This window comes from Rattus norvegicus, chromosome 7 (assembly GCF_021556685.1).
Source record: "Rattus norvegicus strain SHRSP/BbbUtx chromosome 7, alternate assembly SHRSP_T2T, whole genome shotgun sequence".
Taxonomy (NCBI): domain Eukaryota; kingdom Metazoa; phylum Chordata; class Mammalia; order Rodentia; family Muridae; genus Rattus; species Rattus norvegicus.
This window is the reverse complement of record NC_141540.1, coordinates 13456522-13481768: the sequence shown is the minus strand read 5'-3', so window position 1 is coordinate 13481768 and position 25247 is coordinate 13456522. Positions and strand designations below refer to the sequence as shown.

General features: G+C 52.4%; 2 protein-coding genes across 3 annotated transcripts; both read right to left on the bottom strand.

The window, feature by feature from the left end:
• S1pr4 (sphingosine-1-phosphate receptor 4) lies at positions 1-2277 on the bottom strand. Its single transcript, NM_001108075.1, is given in 1 exon segment — positions 1-2277. A coding segment is annotated over 1 exon segment (1242 nt). The 5' UTR covers positions 1965-2277; the 3' UTR covers positions 1-722.
• Positions 2278-4539: 2262 nt separating this feature from the next.
• Gna15 (G protein subunit alpha 15) lies at positions 4540-25192 on the bottom strand. Of its 2 annotated transcripts, none has more exons than XM_087559329.1 (7): positions 24777-25192; positions 16484-16668; positions 14413-14564; positions 13992-14120; positions 11202-11331; positions 10234-10387; positions 4540-5182 (listed from the first exon to the last, which is right to left on the bottom strand). In XM_087559329.1, the coding sequence occupies exons 1-7, from the start codon at positions 24919-24921 to the stop codon at positions 4956-4958; spliced, it is 1122 nt and encodes a 373-aa protein (XP_087415455.1). In that variant the 5' UTR covers positions 24922-25192; the 3' UTR covers positions 4540-4955.
• Between the last annotated feature and the right edge of the window lie 55 nt (positions 25193-25247).

Here is a 25247-nt window from a genome sequence, read left to right as displayed (position 1 = left end):
GTGGGTTTCACTCATTTTAATGCATTTTACACAGTCCTGTGTGGTTCGCAGCTGTACTGTCACAAGGTAGAGTCCACAGCTTCCTGTCACAGCATATCTTGGTGATTCAGAACCGGAAGGGCGAGGCTGTAGGGTTACATGACCAGTTGAGATTGCCCCAGACCTCGGGTGGGTGGGTCTATCTCCCCACAGAGAGATAGAGAACCCGGAGGAGAGAGGCCATGGGGGCAGGTTGCTTGTCCCAATGGGGAAGTCACTGAGAAGAGGAATGGATGACAGACTGGGGTGCCCCCAGCCCCTCCTGTAGTTCTTACAACACATCAGGTTGTCTTCAAACAAATGGTGCAGGTGTACCCCATCCCAGCACACTCCCAAAGCACTGTGTGCCAGTGACACACCCCCAAAGCACTGTGACCAAGAGACATGTTACAGCATCCTGGTCACAGCACACATGTGTCTAAGAAATAACCGTAAGGCCCTGTCCCATCCATGGCCTCGGACATGGACACCCCCTTTGCTGCCTGGGAGCCCCATCGAGGCCCAGACTCACTGGATCTGGATCTGGCCACTCCCTGCCAAACATTCATCATGGGGAGTTTCGTGGAAGGAACCCGGGGCCTGCAGGCATGTTCTCAATCACTGTCAGGCTAAGATCTTGTGTCCAGTCCCTTCTCACCTCTCCTGGGAGGGCCTGCTCGGTGGGCGACCGGCTGGTTCAAGCTCTAGGCGCTGCGGATGCTGGAAACGCTGGACAGCGGCTCTCGCATCTTGAAGCTGAGTGACCTCGAAGTCCGAAAACTGTCCCTGGGCCTCAGCGAGCTGTCAGTGGTGGATGCCCCAGAGTGGGCCTCGGTGATCCGGGTCAGGCAGTCTCCAGGGCCTCTCAGGCCTAACCTGAGGCAGCCGCAGCACAGGAAGGTCAGCACAGCGTGCTGCACCTCACGGCTGCGGAAGGAATAGATGAGAGGATTGATGGCTGAGTTGAGCACAGCTAGGGCCAGGATCCAGTCCATGCCGCGCAGGTACTCCTGGGCCCAGACATTAGATCCAAAGATGTCGGCCAGGAGCAGGCCAAACAGGGGACCCCAGCACACCACAAAAGCCACCAAGATCATCAGCACGGTGTTGAGTAGCCTGCGGGACTTGCGGCGGGCAGGAGGACGCGGGGACTTCTGCCCGTTGGCTCGGACCACCCTAAAGATGGCCCCGTAGAGGCTCAGGATAGTCACTAGGATTAGGGCGAAGACCACCACACAAAAGAGCACATAGCCCTTGGAGTAGAGGGGCAGCAGGCTAGAGCAGCGCTGGAAGGCGCACACACAGTTCCAGCCCAGCAGGGGCAGCAGGCCCAGGGTAGCTGCCAGCAGCCAGCACAGACCGATGCAGCCATACACACGGCTGGTCTTGGTGGCCCCGCTCTCAGCCACCCGCACCATGGTGGCGAAGCGCTCGCCGGCTGTGAAGAGGAGACTGAAGGTGGACGCAGCCAGGGCCATGAAGAGCAGGCCCTCCCGCAGGAACCAGTGCACAGGTGACAGCTGGAAGGTGCGAGTTCCTGACAGCAGCACGTTGACCACGTAGGCCAGGCCTGTGAGCAGGTCGCTCAGGGTGATATTCAGGAGGCAGTAGTACACCCAGCGCCGTGAGCGCATGTGGATGGCGATGGCAGCCAGCACCATGGCGTTTTCCAGCACCACCAGGCAGCCCGCTGCCACCGACGGCCCCCGCAGCATCCCCAGCCCGCCATTGTCCTCAGGGCCCCCACGGCTAGCCAGCCTGCCGCTGTGATTGTAGTGCAGGACGATGAGCAGGCTGTGACCGCTAGCCGCCAGTCGGTGGCAGGACTCTGGGGTCACTAGCGTGGACCAGGTACTGATGTTCATGGCCTTCCCCGGGGATAGACTGAGAGCGGCCCCCGGCAGGGTGGAGTCACAGCCTGGCCTGGGTTTCCTGTTGTTTGACATTTCCTGTTATGCTCAAGGTGCCCCAGAGTGGGTGGGGGCGAGGCCAGGGCAGGGAGGGGCATCTGAGCAACCGTTGGAGTGACTCTGGGGGCTTGGAGAGGACGACTCCTCTGGGCACCCCACCCTGCCTGAATTGCTGTCCTTGGATGGGAGTCAGAGCACTAGATGGGATGTCACTATTGGACAATGGGCATCACCTGGCACCTGCTCCGGTCCCAAGAACCCCTCCGCCCACCTCCTTGTGCCTAACCGTTCCAAGCATGCTTATATACAGCAGGTACCTAATAAATGTTTGTCAACTGTACACAGGAAGTATGTCATAAATGCTTGTCACTTGTATACACCAGCCAAGCCTCAATAAATGTCACCCAAACACATAAAGTGCCAGCTGTGAATAACAGGTGCTTACTATCTTCTTAAGATTTTTGTTACATTTATTTATTTGTTTGTTTGTTTGTTTGTTTGTTTATTGTGTAGGAATCTTTCTGAGTCATGTCATGTGCTGAGGTCAAAGGGCAACTCTCAGGAATCCGCTCTCCCCTTCCACCATGTGGGTCCCAGAACCAAACTCGGGTTGGCAAGTTTGGTTTCAAGCACCTTTCTCCCTGGGCCGTGCATTCACGGGTGCCGAGTGTTTAGTGACCTAACACAGCAAGGGCTTGATCATCAGTGTTTGCTGTGTGTACACAGAAGGTGCTTAAAAACAGGTGGCGGGCTGGAGAGATGGTTCAGCGGTGAAGAGCACTGACTGCTCTCCCAGAGGTCCTGAGTTCAATTCCTGGCACCCACATGGTGGCTCACAACTATCTGTAATGGGATCCGATGCCATCTTCTGGTGTGTCTGAAGGCAGCTACAGTGTACTCATATATAATAAATAAATAAATCTTTAAAAACCAAACAAACAAAAAAACGTGGCACATCGGGCATAGCAGCACACACCTTTAATATCAGTACTTGGGAAGCAGAGGCAGGAGGATCTCTGTAAGTTCCAGGCCAGCCTAGGCTACATAATAGAGACACCCTGTCTAAGAAAACCCAAATAATTAATAATAATAAAGTGTGCCACCAATTCATAGTAGGTGCCTAAAGTCACCCATCGAAAAAAGTCACCCACACATGCCAGGTGCTTAACGAGATTTCGTTGCCTGTACCGGGGGTGCTTCATAATGTTTGTCAACCCATGGCAAAAACAGCAGGTGCCTAATCCATGTGCAAGGACCCCTATAGCTCCCCTGGCAGCGCCGACTCAGCGTCACCACACGGGGTTGCCCTGTGCTCTGATCCCAGCCTCAGCCTGGGACTGTCCTGAACCCCGATCCCTGCACTGAGCCCCAGTCCTACCAGAGCACAGCTCTGTCCAGGGCCCCTCTGCACTGACTCCCCAAGCTTATACCCTATACTGAGCCTTGATCCCAGGGTGAGCCCTGAGCCTCACTGATGTGATCACAGACACAGTGTAGTGCTGACACACACAAGCTGAAGTTCCAAGCTGAAGACCAACTCCAGCCAAGTCCATGACTGGGTCTCATGTAGTGAGTTCAAGCACTGGGGTACTGAGCACAGTACAGCTCTCTGCCCTTCGAATCTGTAGCTGAGTTTCAAATGCACCCTGAAGATAGCACCGGGGCCCGCCTACAAGGCAATTCTCTGGGGTGCTACAGGTAGATAAAAAAATGTTGGCCGACACAAAACAGCAGTAGTGTCCAGCTTAGAACTCCCACCCCCAGCACCCAGACCAAGCCATGCTCTGTCCCAGGGTGGAGTACTATGCAACAGTGTAAAAAGACATGGCCCAGGGAAGGAGCTCACTCAGTAAAGTGCAGCTGACCCTGTATCTGGATTCCAGGACCCTGAAGACAGTCACATCTCTAACTCCAGTGCTCAGAAGGCATGGGAAGGTTGTGGGTGACGGGGTGATGTGGACACAAAATATGAGAGCAGATGACTCAGTTCTATGCCCTCAGTGTCTCTTGTGATGTCCTCAGAGGTCCGGCGTCTTCTTCAGTCTCTCCCTGGGTCTCTCACCAAACCTGGGGCTTGCTGATGATCGAGACAGCTGTCAATTCCTGCATTTTACCCTCTTAACCCCCCTCACTCCAGTCCCTGTCCAGATTTGACATTGTCTCTTTGAGTCAGCACCCTGTTCATGTCCCCTGCCTTGCTGTGAGAACGCTGAGCTGTAATTTAGGACATGAAACTTGCAATCCTCCTGCCTCAGCACCCGAGAGCTGAGATGATATTTCTCTCTTCCTTTCTGCATGTTTGTTTTTAAATTATATTTATTTATCTGCGCGGGTAGGTGTGTCACCACCATGCATGCCTGAGGAGATGGAGGACTTCTCACGAGACTCAGTTCCCTCTGTCTGCAGAGCAGGTGCGTGGGACTGAACTCCAGTTCAGTCCACTTGGCTTAGTGACAAGGCGCCTTCACCAGCCATCTCACCGACCTAAGTTTCCCCATTGGTAAGATAGAGTGAGACCCACGGAGGTCGTGGGAGAACGGAACGCACAGCGATATGGGGCAACGCTGAAGTGTTGTGGGCCGGAATTTGAGGACAGAGGGCTCCTCACAGATACGATATATCAAAAGTCAATCTTTAATTGGAGTCTACCTCAGTCCAACCAATGGGTAGACAGCAAGTAGAACTTCCTTCCTTGCACATTTCACTTACCCAGCATGAGGCCCACAGGAGGACTTGGACAGGATCCCTGGGAAGTCACAAGCCCCGGACAGTTCTATCCGGTTTTGTTTGTTTGTTTTTGGCCCAGGATCCCGGAACTCACAGAGATCCTCCTGCCTCTGCCTCCGAGCGCTGGGGTTAAAGGTCCTTTCTCTAACAGCTAGGAGAGTGAGGGGATAAATTACAGAGGGGCTGGGCTTGGAGGCCCCGTGGGGAGCAGACTCTGGACTGACTTCCTTGGCCTGCAGTTCCGAGAGTGGCCACCAGGGGGCGCAGTGTCCTCGCCACCACCGCTTCGGGTTCCCCGTGTCACAACAGGTTGATCTCGTCCAGGTACCGGGCCAGCACTGAGTCCCGCACGTCCTTGAACACGCTGCGGACGCTGTGCGTGTCCGTGGCACAGGTGAAGTGTGCGAAGAGGCGGCGCGCGCGGGATCCCTTCCTGCCACCGTCGTGGGGCTCTGCACAGCTCGCGTACACGCGCGCGTACATGTCCAAGATGAAGCGCTTGGCGGCCTCTGCGTCCCTCCGGGGTCCTGCAGAGAGGGCGTGGGGTTGGATGGGCTCCTTTTTGTAGCCCAGACTGGCCTCAAACTCCCTACGTAGCCTGAGATCACCCTGATTCCCTTATATAACCCAGGCTGGTCTCCAGGTCAGTCTGTAGCCCTGGCTGACTTTGAACTCCTGACCACCTTGCCTCCACCTCCCCAGAGCAGGATGGTGGATCAGCAGCATCCAACCGGGTTTGTGTGGTGCTGGGGATTCAACTTAGAGCTTTGTGACGCTCTGGGGATCCTTCACTAGGGTAGGGAGGGGTGCGCAGAGCCACTCGGGCCATCCTTCCTGAGGGCAGGTGCCATGTTTGTCAGGCCAGCCAATGGGAAGGAGAAGATGTACCGTGTAAGAGTTGCTCATGTGACCTGAAATGGCCTGGTGGGGCTCAGTTTGAGAACTTGAGTGCTAAAATGGGATGGGGGCTGCTCGCAGTGGGAACTCTGTGAGCGTCCAGAGATCTGGGTGTTCAGCACATGTGCTCCTCACTACGCACTGTCCATCTCCTTAGGGAAACGTGGAGGTCATACAGGGCCGAGTGGGAGTGAACTCTGGCTGCAAACAGTGTGGGCTCGAATCCTGCCTGCTTTCAGGGTGGTGGCTCACTTGCTGCCAAGCCTGAATTCGAATCCCCAGCACCCAGGAAAAACAGGAGTGTGCCTGTGCATGAGCCTATAACCTCAGTTCTGGGAGTAGGGTGTGGGCTCGAATCCTGCCTGCTTTCAGGGTGGTGGCTCACTTGCTGCCAAGCCTGAATTCGAATCCCCAGCACCCAGGAAAAACAGGAGTGTGCCTGTGCATGAGCCTATAACCTCAGTTCTGGGAGTAGGGGTACGGAAGCAGGCAAAGATCGACAGAACAGGACTCAGGCAGCCTCCACCTGTCCCCCACCCCTGTCCCCAATCTGTTCCTCACTGGTTCAACTGCCAGCCAGTGACTGCCCCTCTCTGTGCCTCAGTTTCTCCATTTCTACAATGGACACACCCTACTCTATGGGCTTGCTTTATTTTTCTTTTAATCTGACCAAAGTGCCGTGAGTTTTCTTTTGTATTTACTCGGTATGTGCGTGGTTGTGGGTGCATTGATGTGTGTGCATACTCAGGTGCAGGGGCAGAGGGCCACCTGGGCTGTAGCTCTTTTCTGAGTCAGAGCCTCACTGAACTTGGTACTAGGTGGTCTGTCTGGTGATGCCTCCTGAATCTGCCCAACACCGTGCTCACTGAGCTATTTATGCCACTGGGAATTCAAACCCAGGTCCCCATGCTTGCGTGCCACACCCTTTATTCACTGAGCTAGGGAAATGCCTCTTCAGATTCAATCTTTTGTTTCCACATGACAGGGTTTCTCTGTGTAGCCCTGGCTGTTCTGGAATTCACTCTGTAGACTAGGCTGCCTTGAGCTCACAGATCATCTTACCTCTGTCTACTGGGTGCTGGGATTAGAGGTGTGTCCCACCACTGCCTGGGTTTTAATTTTTTTCCTGGCAATATTGGGAATAGAAACCAGGGTCTCTCACTTGCTAGGTAAGCACCTTAAGCATCCTCAGGTATTTTAGTCTTTTAAAGCAAATAACTATGAAAAAAATGTCGGCTTGGGCTCCAGTTCCGGTGACATGGCTAAAAGCACCAAGAAGGTTGCAATCCTCAGGAAATACAGGACCTGCTATGGTGAAAAAAATTGCGGGGTTGGGGATTTAGCTCAGTGGTAGAGCGCTTGCCTAGGAAGCACAAGGCCCTGGGTTCGGTCCCCAGCTCCGAAAAAAAAGAACCAAAAAAAAAAAAAAATTGCACGCCAAGTACACCTGCTCCTCTGCAACAGGACCAAGATGAAGAGACAAGCCGTTGGCATCTGGCACTGTGGTCCCTGCATGGAAACAGTGACCAGTGGGGCCTGGACCTACAATACCACCTCTGCAGAGACAGTGAAGTCTGCCATCAGAAGACCGAAGGAACTGAGAGATCAGTAGAAGCCCTACCATCTGAGGCTTGCCAGCCCGCAATAAATGGGTTAATTTACACCACAAAAGAAAAGAAAAAATCATCACAGGATATAAAACACCTGGAGGAAATTTCAGTGGTAAATAAGGTTTCTGGAATCTGTCCATGGTGTTTGAATGAGAGCTATCCCCACAGGCCAATGTGTTAGAATACTTGGTTCCTAGTTGGTGGACCTGTTTGGGAAGGATAAGGAGTAAGGAGGTGCGGCCTTCTTGTAGGAGGTGTGGCCTGGTTGGAAGGGTGTGGCCTTGGGGTTGGGGATTTAGCTCAGTGGTAGAGCGCTTGCCTAGCAAGTGCAAGGCCCTGAGTTCGGTCCCCAGCTCCAAAAAAAAAGAAAAAAGAAAAAGAAAAAAGAAAAAAGAAGGGGTTGGGGATTTAGCTCAGTGGTAGAGTGCTTGCCTAGCAAGTGCAAGGCCCTGGGTTCAGTCCCCAGCTCCAAAAAAAAAAAAAAAAAAGAAAAAGAAAAAGAAAAAGAAAAAGAAAAAGAAAAAGAAAAAAGAAGGGTGTGGCCTTGTATAGGAGGTGTGGTATTGTTGTAGGAGGTGTGGTATTATTGTAGAAGGTGTGGCCTTGTTGGAAGAAGAGATGTGTCATTGGGGATTCAGAAGCCATCAGTCGCCAGGCTGTCTCATTCTTTCTTTGCCTGCTCCTGAGGATCTGGATGTGAAGCTCTCCACAACTGCTCAACACCATGTTTGTCCTCTTCCTGCCATGATGATTACAAACTAACCCTCTGAGTTTCAGAGATAAACAAACTAGTTTCAGAGGTAAACAAACCAGTGAGAAAATGCTTCCTTTACAAGAGTTGCTGTGGTCGTGGGATAGAACAGTCAGTGAGGTACTGTGCAAGCCTGATGTTGTAAACAGTCCTTCCAAACTACCTGTTTCCTCCTCCCAGCCTCTCTACGCCACAGCCTGGTTCTCGAGATGTCTCAGCTAAGTCAGGGTTGGGAGTGACCAGAACTTCACTTGGGGTGAGAGCATGACAGATTTTAGCTCTCAGCTACAATGAAGTCAGTGGTCAAATTCCCATACCAGGGGTCACCAGGGTTGAATTTGAGTGACCTTTGACCTAGTGTCAAGCATGGACCACAGCTGAGGTGGACTGCCATAAAAGTCTCCAGAATCTCATCTGCCCAGCATTGCAGATCATTGCCTGGTTCACAGTGGGTGTCTCATGTTCACCAGTATTGGATTTCGGGTCTCCTAAGTTGGCATGAAACTCATTTCTGTTTGTTTAGGGCCCTAGGCACAGTCCTCTGTCCCAAGAGCCACAAGAAATGAGAGAACTTAGCTCCAAGCTGGCTGGCACGGCCTCCTGCCGCCCTCCACATTAGGTAAAGCAGCTTCCTCTCGTGTTGAACCTGCCTCGCTTGGTCAACCGACTGTGACACAAACATTCCTGAGACTTGATCATGAGAGGCAGTCTCCACATGGTGGAAAGTCTGGCCACCCAGAGGCAGCCACTGTGACAATTCTGGGTATGGACAATGAGGTCCAGAATGGGGGAGGACAGCAAGATAGGGAAAGATACCTCAGTGCACATAGCACTGGACTGCTGGGAGGTGGCACCTTGTGTCTTTCTGGTCCCAGTCACCAGGCAGTCTTACCTAGCTCAGCTTATCCCAAATCCCTGACCATCGTGCTAGGCCGGGTGGTGTACGCCTGTGGTCCAGTGCACAGGAGGAAGATCTGGGTTCTAGGCCAGCCTGGTCTACAGAGTTGAAGGCCAGTCAGAGCTATGCAGTGAGACCCTGCCTCAAAAAGGAGAGAGAGAGAGAGAGAGAGAGACCCAAATTCCTGACCATGAGACCTTGAGCCAGGCAAACCAGCTGGTCCAAGCCCGGATGGTGTCCTCAGCAACAGAGAGAGGATCCTTCTAGCACTCTATGTTCCCAGGGCTCCAAACGCTACCTCCTTCCAAGACAGATCTGAGGGAAGGTAAACGGCAGTCCCGCCTAGCTGCTTCAACCTGCCTTTCTTTGTGGAAGGTGAGTTTTCAATACTATTTATGTGTGTCATATGTTTCTGCATCAATATACAGCTGAGTGTGGGTAGTCACGGTGCACCCCTTCAATCCCAACATTGGGGGCAGAGACTGGTGGATCTCTGAATTTGAGACCAGCCTGGACTGAGTTCCAGGACAGCCAAGGCTACAGAGATCCTGTCTCAAAAAAATAAAAAAACAAAAAAAGGTTACACAAATGAGATAAAATAGAGACTAGTAAAAAAGGGTTGATGAAGCTATGACAACTATAGTATAGGATATGTGGGGATTTCCTGTACAGAGAAGCCCCACCTAGAATCCCCCAGTGAGAGGCTGGGGGTGTGGTCAGGGTGAAGCTCTGCCTAGGACTCCCCAGTGAGACACTGAGGTTGTGGTTAGGGCGGAACCCCGCCTAGAATTCCCTCATTGAGGGGCTGGGGGCGTGGTCAGGAGTGAAGCCCTGCCTAGAATCCCCCAGTGGGAGGCTGGGGGTGTGGTCAGGGTGGAACCCCGCCTAGAATTCCCTCATTGAGGGGCTGGGGGCGTGGTCAGGAGTGAAGCCCTGCCTAGAATCCCCCAGTGAGAGGCTGGAGGTGTGTTCAGGGTAGAATCCCTGCCTAGAATCCCCCAGTGGGAGGCTGGGGGTGTGGTCAGGATGGAACCCCACCTAGAATCCACAGGGCGGGGCCTGGGGGCGTGGTCAGGATGGAACCCCGCCTAGAATCCCTCATTGAGGGGCTAGGTACCATGTCAGGGTGGAGCCACTGCCTATTATGTTCAAGGTCATGCAGTTCCACCCCTATGGTGAAAACAGAAACCGATTTTTATAGAATCTTTTCTCGTTCAGTGGCATCTGCTAAGAGGATCATCTTAATTTCCACTCCACAGAGGAAGAAACTGAAGCTCATGACTTATATCAGAAGCAGCAGAAGAGTCCTATTCTCTTTGAAGCTTCTGCTGATTCCATGTAAGGGCTGAGCCTTGGAGAAGGTTCTCCCCGGGAAACTACCTTTGGGAGGTGAAAGCTATAAAATGTTCTGGAACAACTTACCCTGGAAGCTGGGGAAGTATGAGGCTAGGTGGGAGGTGTGGATTTTATCCTCCAGGATGTCTGTCTTGTTGAGGAAGAGGATGACCGAGGTGCTCTTGAACCAGGGCAGCTCTAGGATCGTGCTAAACAGAGCGAGACTCTCCTTCATACGGTTCTGAGTGGGAGACAGAGGTGGGTGGTGACCCTAGCAGGATGTCCTCTCCCAGGGGATGATGCAGCCTCCTGTCTGGGTGAGACCTTAGACCCTGTGTGCACAACATCCTGTGTTGAGCTACGTTCTTCTGAAATCAGTGTCTGATTGGATGCTAGAGCAGATCACCTGCATAGAGCTAAGATGTGACTGGCAACGACCAGTCAGCAGAGAGCCGTCTAACCCAGTGACTGTAAGGAGGAGGTACACGGGCTGAGCGCCTACAGCCAAGGACACCAGACACTGAGAGGAACCTGGGACTCAAGTGGTTCAGCCCCTTCCTCACTCCGACCTCACTCTCCAACTCCCAGGACTAAATAAGAATCGGGGGTGTCCCTGCTTCAGACTGAGCTGTGTCTGCTTGGTCACAATCTCAGCACTAGGTAGGCCAAGCCAGGAGGACTGAGAATGTGAGCAAACCCGTGTGTGTGTGTGTGTGTGTGTGTGTGTGTGTGTGTGTGTGTGTGTTATATTGAACCACCCTTGCAATGGGGACACCAAACCACTCTCCTAAAAGATGTTGAGCCGCACCATGGCCACCAGCAACAGGACTGAGGGCACAGTGACCCCCCAGAGGTTGTGTCACGTTATGTGACTTGAGATGTAATTTGGCTACAGCTGTGCATTGGTGAGGCCAGCAGAGGAGGGGACCCCTGTGTGTGCCGAGGTGAGCTTGGGGACCCCACAGAAAAGATGGAGGGTTAAGATCAGAGCTGCGTGGGATCTCACCGGCCCTCCTTAGCCCCTGGGCGCTGCGCCTGAGGCAGCAGTTCCTCACCTCCTGACTGTTCTCCTCCAGACACTGGTCATACTCGCTCAGAGACGCCAGGTAGATGAGGGCAATCACGTTCTCGAAACAGTGGATCCATTTCTTACGTTCTGACTTCTGGCCGCCAACATCCACGATGCTGAGGACAAAGGAAGAGACTCACCATGGAGAGGTCCCTGCTCACCGGCACACACAGCCGCACAGAGGTGTGAGGCCTACTGTGGTCAGACAGAAGACCACACTGCACAGCTGTGCCACCTGCTGTATGCTGGCCACATTATGGAAGCTGGGGCAGTACAGAACAAGCAAAAGGCTAGCCTGAGCTATGGAATGAGATTCCTTCTCTCTCCCTTCCCTCCTCAATCTCTCTCTCTCCCCTCTGTCTCTGTCTCTGTTTGTCTCTCTGTCTCTGTCTCCCTGTCTCTCTCCTCTCTGTCTCTGTCTTTGTCTCTGTCCTTTCTCTCTCTCTCTCGTGTGTGTGTGTGTGTGTGTGTGTGTGTGTGTGTGTGTGTGTGTTAATAAGAATATAAACCCCAGGGCTGAGGAGTTGGGCAAGGAGGTGTGGTTCTGGATTCTTGGCATGAAACTGTAGTCATAGCAACGGGAAAGGGAGCTGAGACTGGGGGGTGCTGAGGAAGGGCTGAAGAGGCTCTAGGCTCAGTGAGAGATGCTGGCCCATGAACCTGAGGTGAAAGTTGATGTTCACACACATACAGCACAAAAATCACAGGAAGGTTGTTCATTCACTCAGATAAGCATGGTCTTTAAGACATCAAGACTGAAGTCACGTCATTAGGGCTGAAGAGACAGGCGGCTGAGCTGTTAGGGCACCAGCTGCTCCCCCAGAGGACCCAGGTTCAATTCCAGCACCTACATGGCGGGGGGGGGGGGTCACAACTATCTAGACCTTTAGTTCCTGGGAGATCCACTGCCCCCTCTGGCCTCTTCAGCCACCTGCATTCACATGCACAATCCCAGACCATGCACATACAATTAAAATTTTAATTAATTAACCAGTATCAGATACATGCAAGGCATAAGGATATTAGAGTATAGGACACAGGGCCCGACAGAAATTCTGTTCACAATTCCTCAGGCTCAGTTTTCCCATCAGTAGAATGGGCCACTGTGTCCTCTGCTGGTTCCCCTGTGTGGCAAAGCTGAACGAGAAGAGCACCCCGTTCCCTTCCTCCATCACAACAAAAGCATGGACGTCACCCTTCCTGTGGCTTCTTAGAAACTGGGTCACTGATATGGATCTTGGTGTCACCTTCCTGAGTATAGCTGTGACAAAGTGTAGATGACACAAAGTCCTCAGCGAGAGGAGGGAAGCTGAGGCAAGCTCAGCAGCCGGACTTGAGGGGGAGAGAGAGAGAGTTCCTCTATCTACACGTAGGAAGCTCTGCAGTCACAGGTCTCAAAGGCTCACACATCCCCTTTGCACAACAAGCAACGTCACACAGAAGCAGGACCAGGCCCGTGGGGCACGCCTTTAATTCCAGCACTCATGAGACAGAAGCAGGAACATCTCTCTCATTCAAGGTCAACCTGGGCTACATAGAAAAAAATCTGTCTCAAAAAGAAAAAAATGGGACATGCAGACAGACAGGCCTGGTGACAGACTTTTGATATCACTGTCTCAAACCTCACTCTAGGTCACAGAGAGTCACCAGAGCATTTGTGAGTTTCTATGCCAGACCACAAAGTGCTCAGGCAGCTCTCCAAGAAAGATCACACGTTAGCTCTGTGTCCCATGTGCTTCCAAGCTGGACACCATTCCTCAGCACATGCAAACCATGTGCAATAATGGTCCTCCCATCCATCCATCCATCCATCCATCCATCCATCCATCCATCTTCCCACACACCCACCCACCCATCCACCCATCCATCCACCCATCCACCTACCCATCCACCCATCCTCCCATCCCCCACCCACCCATCCATCCACCCATCCACCCACCCATCCACCCATCCACCCACCCATCCACCCATCCTCCCATCCCCCACCCACCCACCCATCCATCCACCCTCCACTTCTGTTCTCCCTCAGCATATCCACGCCCCTCCACAAGTATCTATGCCCTTGTCTCATGGCCACCACCCTGTTTCCCAGCAATGTTCTGCCTGTGGATCTCAGCACATCAGTGGCAAACCCTGGGGCTCACCTGGTTTGGATGGTGTGAGATCTATTCCAAAGCACTTGGAGGATCCAGACTAAACTTCCCCAGGAATGTGCTGTGACCGGTATAACCCAGCATCTCCTGCACCCATCCTTAGCCACTCTATATTACAGGTGGCCCTAGCAGTGATCCCATAGTCCTCTCTCCCTGTATCCTTCTTCACCCCTGCCATTTGTCCAGTCTCTTGGCACTACCTGCTCCTACCATTTAAATGGGGTTCCCAAACGTCTTTCTCTTCTTTAGTCTCCTCACTGCAGGTGGCTTCTTTGCTTGCCCTCTCCCCTGGCTATTAACCACTCCAGAACTCACTCTATTCCCGCAGCCCAGAGCCATCCCTCCATTCCTGTGATGACCGTACAATCTGTCTTCACTTCCCCAGCAGCATCCTTTTGAAGACTAGAACTAAAGAACTCCTCTTCATCCTCCAATACCCTAATAACAATGTCCTTTCTCCAGGAATATCTGTTCTCCAGTTGTGGTACCTCACTCTGCCTGTCAAGGTTTCAGGCTAGTCCACAGAAGGGTCAATGTCAACTTTTCCTTCCCTGAAGGGCAGGACCAGGAAACCCAGCTCTTACACAAGGACTCCCCAGGCCAGGCCTCTGCTGAGTGCTCACCGCAGTTTGGTTTTCTGCACGGAAAAGCAGTACTCATTGATGCCAGTGGTGGGCATGCGACTGCGCAGCACGTCCTGCGCAGTGGGGATGTAGTCGTCCTCGGCGATGCGCTCCAGGTGTGACAGGTAGCTGTTGGGGGAGACTGTGTGAGACTGTGAGGAGGAAGCTAGGTGAAGCCTTTTCTGTGTTCCCTTCCCACCCCACCCCCCACCTCCCGCGCTCCACGTTCTGAAACTCTGCCTCAACTCTGGCCACGCCCCTTGCAGACCACTTCTCTCCCTGGGCCCCTCCCTTCCCCTGGGTGTCCCTTCCTTGGCCACATCCCGAGGCCAGGCCCCTGAGACCTTGCCCACATGACCACTGGCCACGCGTCCCCGTGCTCCGATTCTATGACCCCTCCACCCACCAATCCTAGACTCACTACACCGCGGAGTCCAGCAGGTGGAATTCACGCCTCCGCTCGTAGCATGCGCGGATGCCCGCGTCCCGCCACAGGTACTGCATGGCCACTGCATATGGCTTCTCGAACGAGCTCACTTTATAGGGGTCCTGGGTCATCACCAGGCTGGCGTGCTGCTGTGTAGGGAAGGGGAAAGGTTCGCAGCCTGCGGGAACTGTAGGTCCCACTGCCATCCCTAAAACACACCCTTCTCTCCCTTTCTCCATCCTAGTGCCATTTTGACAGATCCTACAGGGCTAACCGGCCGCATCCCTTCATACACGGGCCTACACAAGGAAAGGCAGCATCTGAGGGGTGGTACTAGAGAACTACTATTCATCATTCTGTGCCTTTACTTACAAATACCCCTCCTCCAGTAAGACCTCTCCCAGAGCTCTGCTGTCTCTAGGCTCCTCCAAGGAGAAGTCTTGACTCCAGATGGGCTGTGGGTGTCAAGGACCATGCATGAGGCTTCCCACCAGTGAAGTAAGAGACTGAAGTTGTCCCCACTTTATGGAGTGAGGCACAGAGAAAAGCAAGGGCCTCCTGGGAGGGGGAGGCAGGCATCCCTGTCAGACCCTGCTGTCTCTGTTCAGTCTCCCACACACTTGCCTTGCTCACACCCCCATGATGCACTGTGCATACTAGTGCCTACGTTCACACTCATGTGTTCACGCATGCACTTTCCTGTGCTGTGTGCGTGTGCATGTCTGTATGTGTACAGGCAGGATGTGCAAGGAGGCAAACCTTTTCCCTCCGGACCCTGGGGACCTAGGCAGCCTGGGGGATCTTTTTTTTTTTTTCTTTTTTCTTTTTTTTCGGAGCTGGGGACCGAACCCAGGGCCTTGCGCTTCCTAAGTAAGCACTCTACCACTGAGCTAAATCCCCAACCCCGCCTGGGGGATCTTAAAGGCAAGTCTCCTGTTGTCTCTGCAGGGCTTGGGGTGGAAGATCGTCCCAGCTGAGCCTGTTCTCACCCCCCAGGGGGGCTGGGGCCATATCTGAGTACACAGCCACTCCCTGGCACCTGGTACTTGCAACTGGTCCTTAAATGTGGCCTCTAGGAAGGACTGGAGTCTAAGGGCTGAGGAAGGCTAGTGGCAGGGCCCATCCCTATATGGTTATGCTCCCCGAGGCTTGTTAGGTGGAAGGAGCACCCACAGCCGTCAGTATGTTCTGTAAGGTGACCCAAGAAACTCTCTGAAACCCAAGCGACCATTTGGCAGATGGTGTCTCTGTCCTTTGGCACCTTGGGAAGGAGAGGGAGTTGTCCATGTCTCCACGGGGGTGGGGATTTTACTAAGGCTGTCATGAGGGTATCATGAGGCTGGGGAACATATGGGTGACCCTGGTCAGAAGAGCTAGAAATGGTCCGTGTCCCCAAGGGCCTGTCAGAAAGCTTGTAGTTGGCTGTGAACCGAACCTTGCAACCCCAAGTGAAGCAGGACCCTGGGGATCTCTGCATGTTTGGAGATGGAGCCATGAAAGAGACCTCATCAGGACGTCCTAAACCAACAGCATTGAGACCTTAGAGAAAAGGAAGACCATGTCTGGGGAGTCGGCTCAGTGGCTAAAATGTATGCTCTGCAAACGACCTGAATTCCAGCCCCACATCCATCTGTTCCCAAGTGTAACTCTAGCCCTGGGATCCAGCGGCCTCTTCTGGCCGCTATGGGTTCTCAACGTGTGGCTACTAACCCCTTTGGGGTCAACAACCCTTCTTCTTTTTTCTTTTCTTTTCTTTTTTTTCCGGAGCTGGGGACCGAACCCAGGGCCTTGCGCTTCCTAGGCAAGGGCTCTACCACTGAGCTAAATCCCCAACCCCCCTGGCCGCTATGGGAACTGCACTCACATGCACAGACACAGTTTAAAATAAAATAAATAGTAAAATAAATAGATAAATAAAAAGAAATCAACTGCCCCAGTAAGCTTGTTTCTGGCATAAAGGGGAGCCTGACTGGTGGTTCTTTGGATGTTCCTGGGATCCCGTGCTGGGACTTTTCATCCACCTCTGGAAATGGCAAACAGCACGGGGGACTTGGTTCTCTCTCACCTTGCTGTCCGGCCTGCTGAAGGGGATCTGCAGCCTGTCCATTGCTTCAATCATGGCCTGCATGGAGACGAAGATGTTCTGGTAGACGAGCAGCCGGAAGGCTCTGCGGTCCTCCTCAGAGTAGCCGGCGCCGTGAATGATGCGCATTTGCTTGATGAACGTGCTTTTCCCGCTCTCACCGGGCCCTGGGGACAAACAGCGTGCTTAGGGGTAAGGGCTACACGTGGTGCTCACGGTGAACACAGCGCTCACAGTGCTCATGGCACCAGCAGCAATCACGGTGTACCCAATGCCTACGGCACACAAGGTGCACACGGTGATCACGCTGCCCACGCCACCCACGGTGCCCACAGAGTCCATGGAATCTTGGGCTGCTCAGTATGGAACAGCATTTTAGTTACTCCTCTCCTTGCTATGCCAAAATGCCCAACACAGCTGCTTTAGAGAGGACGGTTGTGTGGCCCAGGGCTGCAGGGCACAGCCCCCCGTGGGGCAGAAGCAGAGGTGACTGCTACCCTCTCATCTAGTCCCGACCCCAACTCTGTGGGGTCTTCACCCTCAGCTACAGATATTTACACAAGCCCTGTCAGGCTCTGCTAGAGGCCGACCTGGTCTAGATTGTTTTCCCTTACAGTGTGGGTGGAGCTTAGAAGATTCTAGATCAGACCAGCTGACCACCACTATGAAGCAACATGGGTCCCCGTTCTCGTCAGGGTTTCTATTGCTGTGGTGAAACCCCATGACCAAAAGCGAGTTGTGGAGGAAAGGGTTTATTGGCTTACACTTCCACCTCACAGTTCCTCATCAAAGGAAGTCAGGGCAGGAACACGCACAGTGCAGGTTGGAGCTGGTGCAGAGGTTGTGGAGGGTGCTTCCTTGACTGGCTCAGTCAGCTTCTTATAGAACCCAGGACCATCCACAATGATCAGGTCCTTCCGCACTGATCGCTAATTATGAAAATGCCAGCTGGTTGGTGGTAGCACATGCCTTTATTCCCAGCAAGGGAATACCTCTGTGACTTTGAGTCCAGCCTTGTCTACATAGTGAGTTTGGGGTCAGCCTGGCTACATAGAAAAACTGTGTCGTAAAAAAAGAAGAGGAGGGTTGGGGATTTAGCTCAGTGGTAGAGCGCTTGCCTAGCGAGTGCAAAGCCCTGGGTTCGATCCCCAGCTCCGAAAAAAAGAAAAGAGAGAAAAAAAAAAGGAGAGGAGGAGGAGAAAGAGGAGGAAGAGGAAGAAGAGGAGGAAAGAAAGAACAATGGTAACATAAAAAAGAAGATATGCCTGCCCTCGACCTCTGACCTCAACATGAACACACACCACCACACAAGTACAAATATGGAAAGAAATCAAAATGAGAAAGTGGGGGGTCACGTGGAAATCACATCACATCTCCCTGCCCGTGGCATTGTGTGGCTGAACTGAGCTCTGAATAGAACTCAGCAGCTACACGGGCAAGGCAGATGTGCTTGAGCTGTACTCCTGGCTACCAATAAATAAAGTTTAGTCAGAACCTGGCCCATGGGTTTGCTCTTGTGCTGTAAGGGCAGCCGTAAGAACAGGGCCTGTAAAGGTTCCTGCCACCAGGGTGCCACAGGGTGGGAGATGCCCACTTACCTGCAGCCCGGTCCAGTGGTACTGAAACCACTCAAGTGTTTCCATAGTGGTTTGCTTTGCCAGACCCATTCCAGGAAGAAGACACTTTAGGACCATTCTCTCAGGTTTGATCATTTTACTTTGCATGTATGTGTGCTGCCTACGTGTGTGCCTCCGTCACATGTGTGCAAAGCCTGTATTGTTCCAAGAGGGCTTTGGGTTCCCTGAAGTCGGCATTGCAGACAATTGTGAGCGAGCTGTGGTTGTTGGGACTTCAACCCTGGTCCGCTTCGAGAGCAGCCAGTGCTTGTGAGTGCCGAACTGTCTCTCCGGCCGCTACGCTGGGGTGGAAGTACTCGCTGTAGCCCAGGCCTGGAGCTCATAATCCACCCGCCTCATCTTCCAAGGGCTGGCATGGCAGGCATGCCCAAAAGGAAGAGGACCGTTAGTGAGGGAACAGAATAGAATTCTCATCACCAGGGCAGTCATAAGTGAAGCCGTGGCTCTATGGTGTGTAATGATTATATTACAGTCTTCCTTTGGGGTCCAGGGCCTGGAGCTCAGACCGCACCTCCCTGCTGTCTGACTCTGATGCTGAGAGCATGTCTGATCCTGAGGTGGCGTCCACTCTCTCACCTACAAAATGGACCAAAGCAACAAACCCGCTGTGGTAGAAACCAAGAGACTAGCCCCAGCTTGTTAACTGTCCGTCCCTTGGGTACACTGCACACAGCCTTTCCAAGGAAGGGAAGTGGAGACCAACTGCTTGGGGCTCCCCAGAATGAGGGTCAGGGGCTCACCCAAAAGGAAGTGAGAAAAGTTACAAGAACAGAAAAAGGAACAAGGTCCAGGGCTCACCTGCCGTGCGTGTGGCTCTGCGTTTCATCTCTAATACCACATAAACCTGGCACAGAGGCCATAGCCTGCCATTTCAACACTCAGAGATGGGGACAGGAAGATTAGAGTTCAGAGCCATCCTTGGCTACACAGTAAATTTAAAACCAGCTTGGGCTACATGATAAAAAGAAAGGACGGGAGAGGAACAGACTAGGGCCCTGTGGTCCTTCTGATGACAGGAGCCTCAGGGGACTGGGAGGCAGCCAGACAGCGGTACTGTCTGAAAATCTGAGGGTCACGTGGACAGGACAGGTAGAGGCATGGCTCCTCTCTGGGACTCAGTTCCCCAAGGTTCTCAGAAATTCTTTGTTATTAATGATATTTTCAGGAAGACAGGGGTGCTGCTGTGAGGGATAGAGGAAGCTGTGTGTGGAGCAGAGCCTGCGGATGCTGGAGGGGGTGTTCCCTCAGTAGGGTTTGCACACTAAGCAGGGCTCCACCCCTAACCACGCCCACAGCCCCTGACTAGGGGTGCTGGGTGGGGCTGCACCTCTGAGTCATACCCCTAGCCCTCTGTTACTCTTCAGACAGGGTCTCACTGAGTTCCCAGAATGGCCTGGAACTCACAAGCCTCCTTGGTCAGCTCCGAGAAGCCTGGGTCACAGGTGTAAGCCACGGATCCAGTTGACTTGTACATTATGATGTGGTTCATGTTCCTGTACCCAGCTTTAGTCATGATGGTGATAGCGTATGTTTCCCTTTGTTCTGAGATACTGAGATCCTGGCTGAGATACTGAATGTCTTTGCCCAGTCGTCACAGATGATCAGCAATTTCTAAGAAGGCACAAGGACTCAGAAAGGTCATGATACCAGTCTCAGAGGAAGACCAGGGTGTCGGCCTACACAGCCTCTACCACTGATGCCTGTGGGAAGGCCTGTAGGAAGGGATGCTGTGGGAAGGGACAACAGGACAGGACATGGCCTGTGACTTCCTTGTCATTCCTAAATACTCACACCCCACTTCTGACTGAAGGGCAGAGAACAGTTACAAGCTCCACCCACACACTTTATTGTAGTTCAATGACATAAGTTTTTAGATTTTGCTATTAATCTGTTTTTCACTTTATTTTTTGTATATGGCATTTTGCCTCTTTGTGCACGTGCATGCAGTACCTGCAGAGGCCAGAAGGGGCGCCAGGTTCCCTGGAACGGAGTCAAAACAAGTGGCTGTGAGTCCAGGTGCGAGCTGGGGAAACCGGTGCTGTAACCGCTGAGCCACTTCTCCAATCCCAGTGATATTACTTCCCTCCCATAGTGGTGGTCAACACTGGCACAGGAGGATTGGTACTTTGAAGTCACTTTGGGCAACGTGGCAGAAAATAAAATAAAATATAGAGCTTGGGGATTGGAGATGAATCTCAGCGCTTACACCACTGGCTGCTCTGCAGAGGACCCAGGTTTGGTCCCAGCGCCCGCTTAGCAGCACGACCATTTGTGACTCTAGCTCCAGGGGATCCTATTTTGTCCTCAGGCCCTTCATGTTCTGCTTACACATGTTGCATAGACAAACACCCAGGCAAATAAAATGAAAGTAAAATAACCCTTTTGAAAGGTTACTTAAGCTGGGCATGGTGGCACACAGCTTTAGTCCTAGCACTCACTCGGGAGGCAGAGGCAGGAGGATCGCTGGGTGTTTGAGGCCAGCCTGGTCTACAGAGTGAGTTCCAGGTCAGCCAGGTCTACAGAGAGAAACTCTGTTATGAAAAACCAAAAGAAGTCAGTTAAAATAATCTGGTCAGGACCAGCCATGGTAGGACACGCCTTAAATACTAGCAGCCTGAGAGTTAGAGATACAGGCGTCCTGGGGCTGTTTGCAGGGCCCTAGGGAATCCATGAAGCAGTCACAAAACAAGGAAACAAAGGACTAAAACAGGTGCCCTGTGTGGACTGTGGCCTCCATACACGAGACAGAAACACCCGAACACAGCCTGTGACACATCACTATTCTGAAGCATACAGAGCCAATGCGCCTACGGGCAAACTGTGGTATTTATCTCTTTCCAGAAACTTCCACAGGGGGTTCGGCTGTGGCAACAGCTCTCTCCACCTGGCCAGGCTGCCCAACCCAGACAGGAAGTGTCTGCTTCCTTCTGGAGAAGGCAGGAGGAAGTGCAACCAGGCTGGGGACAACATGTGGGGGTAGTCATGCTCGACTCGGGTGGCATGAGGATCCAGAATTTCCCTCACACCCCAGGAAATGGAGCATGTGAGGGGCAAGGCTACCACAGCTGGTTCAGATTAGTTGCAGACCCCAGGCAGATACTGACACCTTCCCATGCCTGTTTCCATAGTTGTCACTGGTTGCTGGACAGAAGCACACGAGGAATACAAGACTGTGGGACTAAACCATGAGCCGTGTGGCTTCAGGCGAGTTGCTTTACCTCTCTGGCCTTGTTCAGCAAAGGCCACTTATGCCTTCATTCTGACTTTTTTTTTTTTGCTCTTGGTAACATGCAAGCTGCTTCATTCTTAGCAGAGACATGTCCCTCTTATCCCCACCCAGGCTCACCCCAGCCAGCTTCCTCAAAATCCTTGCCCACTCCAGCAAAGAAATTGTATACTTTTGGATTCAATTCCTGTTTTCAAATGGACTGAAAAGCATCCACAAAGAAGGGACAGCCAAGGTCTGCAATGAAACCTTGTCACTGCTCAGAGGACAAACACTGGCCCAGCTGACTTGGAAGAAGGTGAAAAGGTGCAAAGAGGTGAAAAATGATTACAGTGAAACCGTAAGAGAAAGCCAGGGAAAGGCTGGGAAAGACTAGGGAGAATCTGTCCAGAAAATGGACTAATTCATTTATCAACCTGCTCATCCACCCATGTATCATGTATCCATTTATCCATATAGCAACACATAAATTGAAATATCCACCTACCTATCCGTCTTTCTGTCTGTCCATTTACCCACCCATCCATCTACCCACAAACCCACCCACCCATCTACCCACCCATCCACCCATCCATCCATCTACTTATCCATCCATTCACCCATCCATCCATCCACCCACCCATCCATCTACTCATCCATCCACCCACCCACCCATCCATCCACCCATCCATCTACTCATCCATCCATTCACCCATCCATCCATCCATCCATCCACCCATCCATCCATCTACTCATCCATCCACCCACCCATCCATCCATCCATCCATCCATCCATCCATCCATCCATCCATCCATCCAGTCATCCATCTTTTACGGTGTGTTTACTGAGCTCCACCCATGTGTGTTCTTCTGCATGAAGAAGACAGACTCAATCCCTGCCCTTTTGTTGTCTGCTGTGTAATTAGAGACACAATTAGTTGAGCAAGTAGAGGACTTTGGATACCGATCTAAATAAGGAGGAAGAAGACTATCTGGGAATTGGCGATTTGGACAACCGGACAACACTGTTGTCCTAAGATCTAAGCCCTGTGCTCAGACTGCCGTGGAGCAAAGAGCCAGGGCTTGCAATGTCCAGGGTACAGAGGCTGAGAGCTCAGAGGAGGCAAGCGCAAAGGCTGTGCGGTGGAGCCAGGGATGCTAGACATCGCAGACATACTGCTGCAGTGAGGAAACATAGGCTTGATGGATCAAGGCAGAGGAAGAGGGAGAAATGGCTTTTTTTTTTTTTTTTTTTTGGTTCTTTTTTTCGGAGCTGGGGACCGAACCCAGGGCCTTGCGCTTCCTAGGTAAGCGCTCTACCACTGAGCTAAATCCCCAGCCCCGAGAAATGGCTTATATGAAGCAGATTCAGTCGCTGTGAACCTTGACCCAGGAAGAGGGGCTCAGGCAGTGTGGACTTCTTTTTTTTTTTTTTTTTTTTTTGGTTCTTTTTTTCGGAGCTGGGGACCGAACCCAGGGCCTTGCGCTTCCTAGGTAAGCGCTCTACCACTGAGCTAAATCCCCAGCCCCCAGTGTGGACTTCTTAAATGCTCCCATTTCTCGTTCTCTTTCTGTTACTGGAGGCATGGATCAAAGGCCTCACTGGCACCGTGCAAGGGCTCCCCAAAGATGCCGTCCACAGCCCTTACTAGGGGCCTCTAGGAAGGGGCTTCATCCCTGAACAGTGCTTCCAGGACTCAGAATACACTCCTCTGAACTATCAGAGGTGTGATGGGGGCCATGCATGTGGAAGTCACAGGTCTATTTTAGTGAGTCTCTTTTCTCTCCTCTCTCTCTCTCTTTAAAGGATTTATTTATTTTATGTATGTAAGTACACTGTCACTTTCTTCAGACACACCAGAAGAGGGCATCGGATCCCATTACAGATGGTTGAGATGTGGGCGTTGGGAATTGAACTCAGTCTTCTGCAAGAACAATGCTCTTAAGCCCTGAGTCATCTCTCCAGCCCCTCTTTTCTCTTTTCATCGTTGCTAGTTCAAGCTTTGAACCCAGGTCACAGGTCTCTTCAGCAAGCCCCTCTCCCCTGAGCCATCTTATCTCCCTCAAAAATTCAAATCCTTCATTCGAACCTTCTTGGGCTCCCACAGATTCTTTGTCAAAGTGACCAAACATTGAAAGACAGGAGAATTAGGTGATTCTCTGTGGAGCCAGGAAGCCAAATGTGTGTATGGAGGATTCTGAGGGAGAGTCATGGGGGCTCCCGTCTGAGGGGTGAAGTTGGGGTGGAATGTGGCTTTATGCTATACCAGAACTATTTTAAAAGGAAGAAAAACTTCCCATTTCAGAAATAGGAATTAAAAAGCACTTATTGAGCTGTAATTATTTCATCCGCATATGGGCCTTGTTTCGTTCCTCTTTGATGACATCATCATCATCATCATCATCATCATCATCATCATCATCATCATCATCATCATCATCATTTAGACTGGCTCTCAGTACATAGCTCAGGTGGCTTTGAACTTGTGGCAATTCTGATGTCTCAGTTATCAGCCTTAAATTCCTTCTGTAGCTCAGGGTGACCCTAAACTCCTGATTTTCCTGCCTCCGTCTCCTGAATGCTTGGTGACAGATTTATACCTCTGACATCTGGCTCATGTGGCCTTGTGATGGAAGCCAGCATCTCCCTAATACTCAGGGGTCTTTCTGCCTGCTGAACCCCAGTTCCTGTTCTACCCCCTCCCCACTTTTATCGATTTCTGATACAATGTCTCACATGGTCTAAACTGGCCTCTAATTCACAACCCTCCGGCCTCAGTGTCCCAAGTACTACTAACTGATAGACAGGAAACACTTCGGTCGGTTCAAGAGTTTAGAATTGGGCTGGAGAGATGGCTCAGTGGCTAAGAGCACCGACTGCTCTTCCAGAGGTCCTGAGTTCAAATCCCAGCAACCACATGGTGGCTCACAACCATCCATAATGGGATCTGATGCTTTCTTCTGGTGTGTCTGAGGACAGTTGCAGTGTACTCATACACATAAAATAAATAAATAAATCTTAGAAAAAAAGAGTTTAGAATTATGAATGAATGGACGAATGAATGAACGAATGAACGAACGAACAAACGTTCATAAGCCCAGAACAAGGCCCTTGGTGGACATGACCCAGTGACTAGCAGCTTGGAGCCCCGGTTCAGGCAGTCGGAGGAAGAGGCTTAGCCCCTCCCTGGGCCAGGCTGAACCGAGGCTCACCTTCATTCCCTTCCCGTGACACATACGGGTGTGTTAATACGGCAGCGCTCGCCAGGGACACCTCCCCGCAGCCGGATGCATGGCTCAGCCATGAATGAGAGAGCCAGCTTCCTAAAACCTTGCTCACCCGTCTAGAATTTGGGTCTGCAAGCGAGCCACTGCTACCTCGGGAGTCGTCGACCCAGTCCGCTCTCGCCTCGGTGCTGCATCCCACACTCACCCAACAGCAGGAGTTTCAATTCCCCGCGCTCTTGTTTCTTCTGTTCCAACAAAATCTTGTTGATCTCCTGGTCGATTCTGGCGGCAGTCTTCTCCTCTTCCGTCAGGCACCAGGGACAGCAGCCCCAAGTCAGGGACCGGGCCATGGTGGGCGCCTCACAGGCCACCAGGCGACATTGCTCCTGCAGCCTGCACAGCCCCAGCTACCGGATTCTTTCTTCTCTGGATGGAGTGGGGGGTGGAGGTCCCTCCAGGACCCCCCGTGTCCCTGCCCAGGGCCTGTGGGAGCCCAGGCAAAGGCTTCAAGAGGCCTGGGTGCTGGAAACAGGGCGGGGACCTAGGTGCTGCTTCCCGCCCCCTCCAACTTGCCCAGACCTGGCCGTGCCCGCCAGACAGGTCGGTGGTGGAAGCTCCAGTGGCTGGGGAGGGAGGGGTGGCTGCCTCCTGGGGAGCACAGTCCTCGTGGTGTCTC

Coding starts and splice junctions, on each gene's coding strand:
- Gna15 (XM_087559329.1), bottom strand. CDS start 24,921: ATGGCCCGGTCCCTGACTTGGGGCTGCTGTCCCTGGTGCCTGACGGAA. Junction 11,332..13,991: donor GTGCAGAAAACCAAACTGCG/GTGAGCACTCAG, acceptor CTTTGTCCTCAG/CATCGTGGATGTTGGCGGCC. Junction 5,183..10,233: donor ATACTTCCCCAGCTTCCAGG/GTAAGTTGTTCC, acceptor CCCTCTCTGCAG/GACCCCGGAGGGACGCAGAG.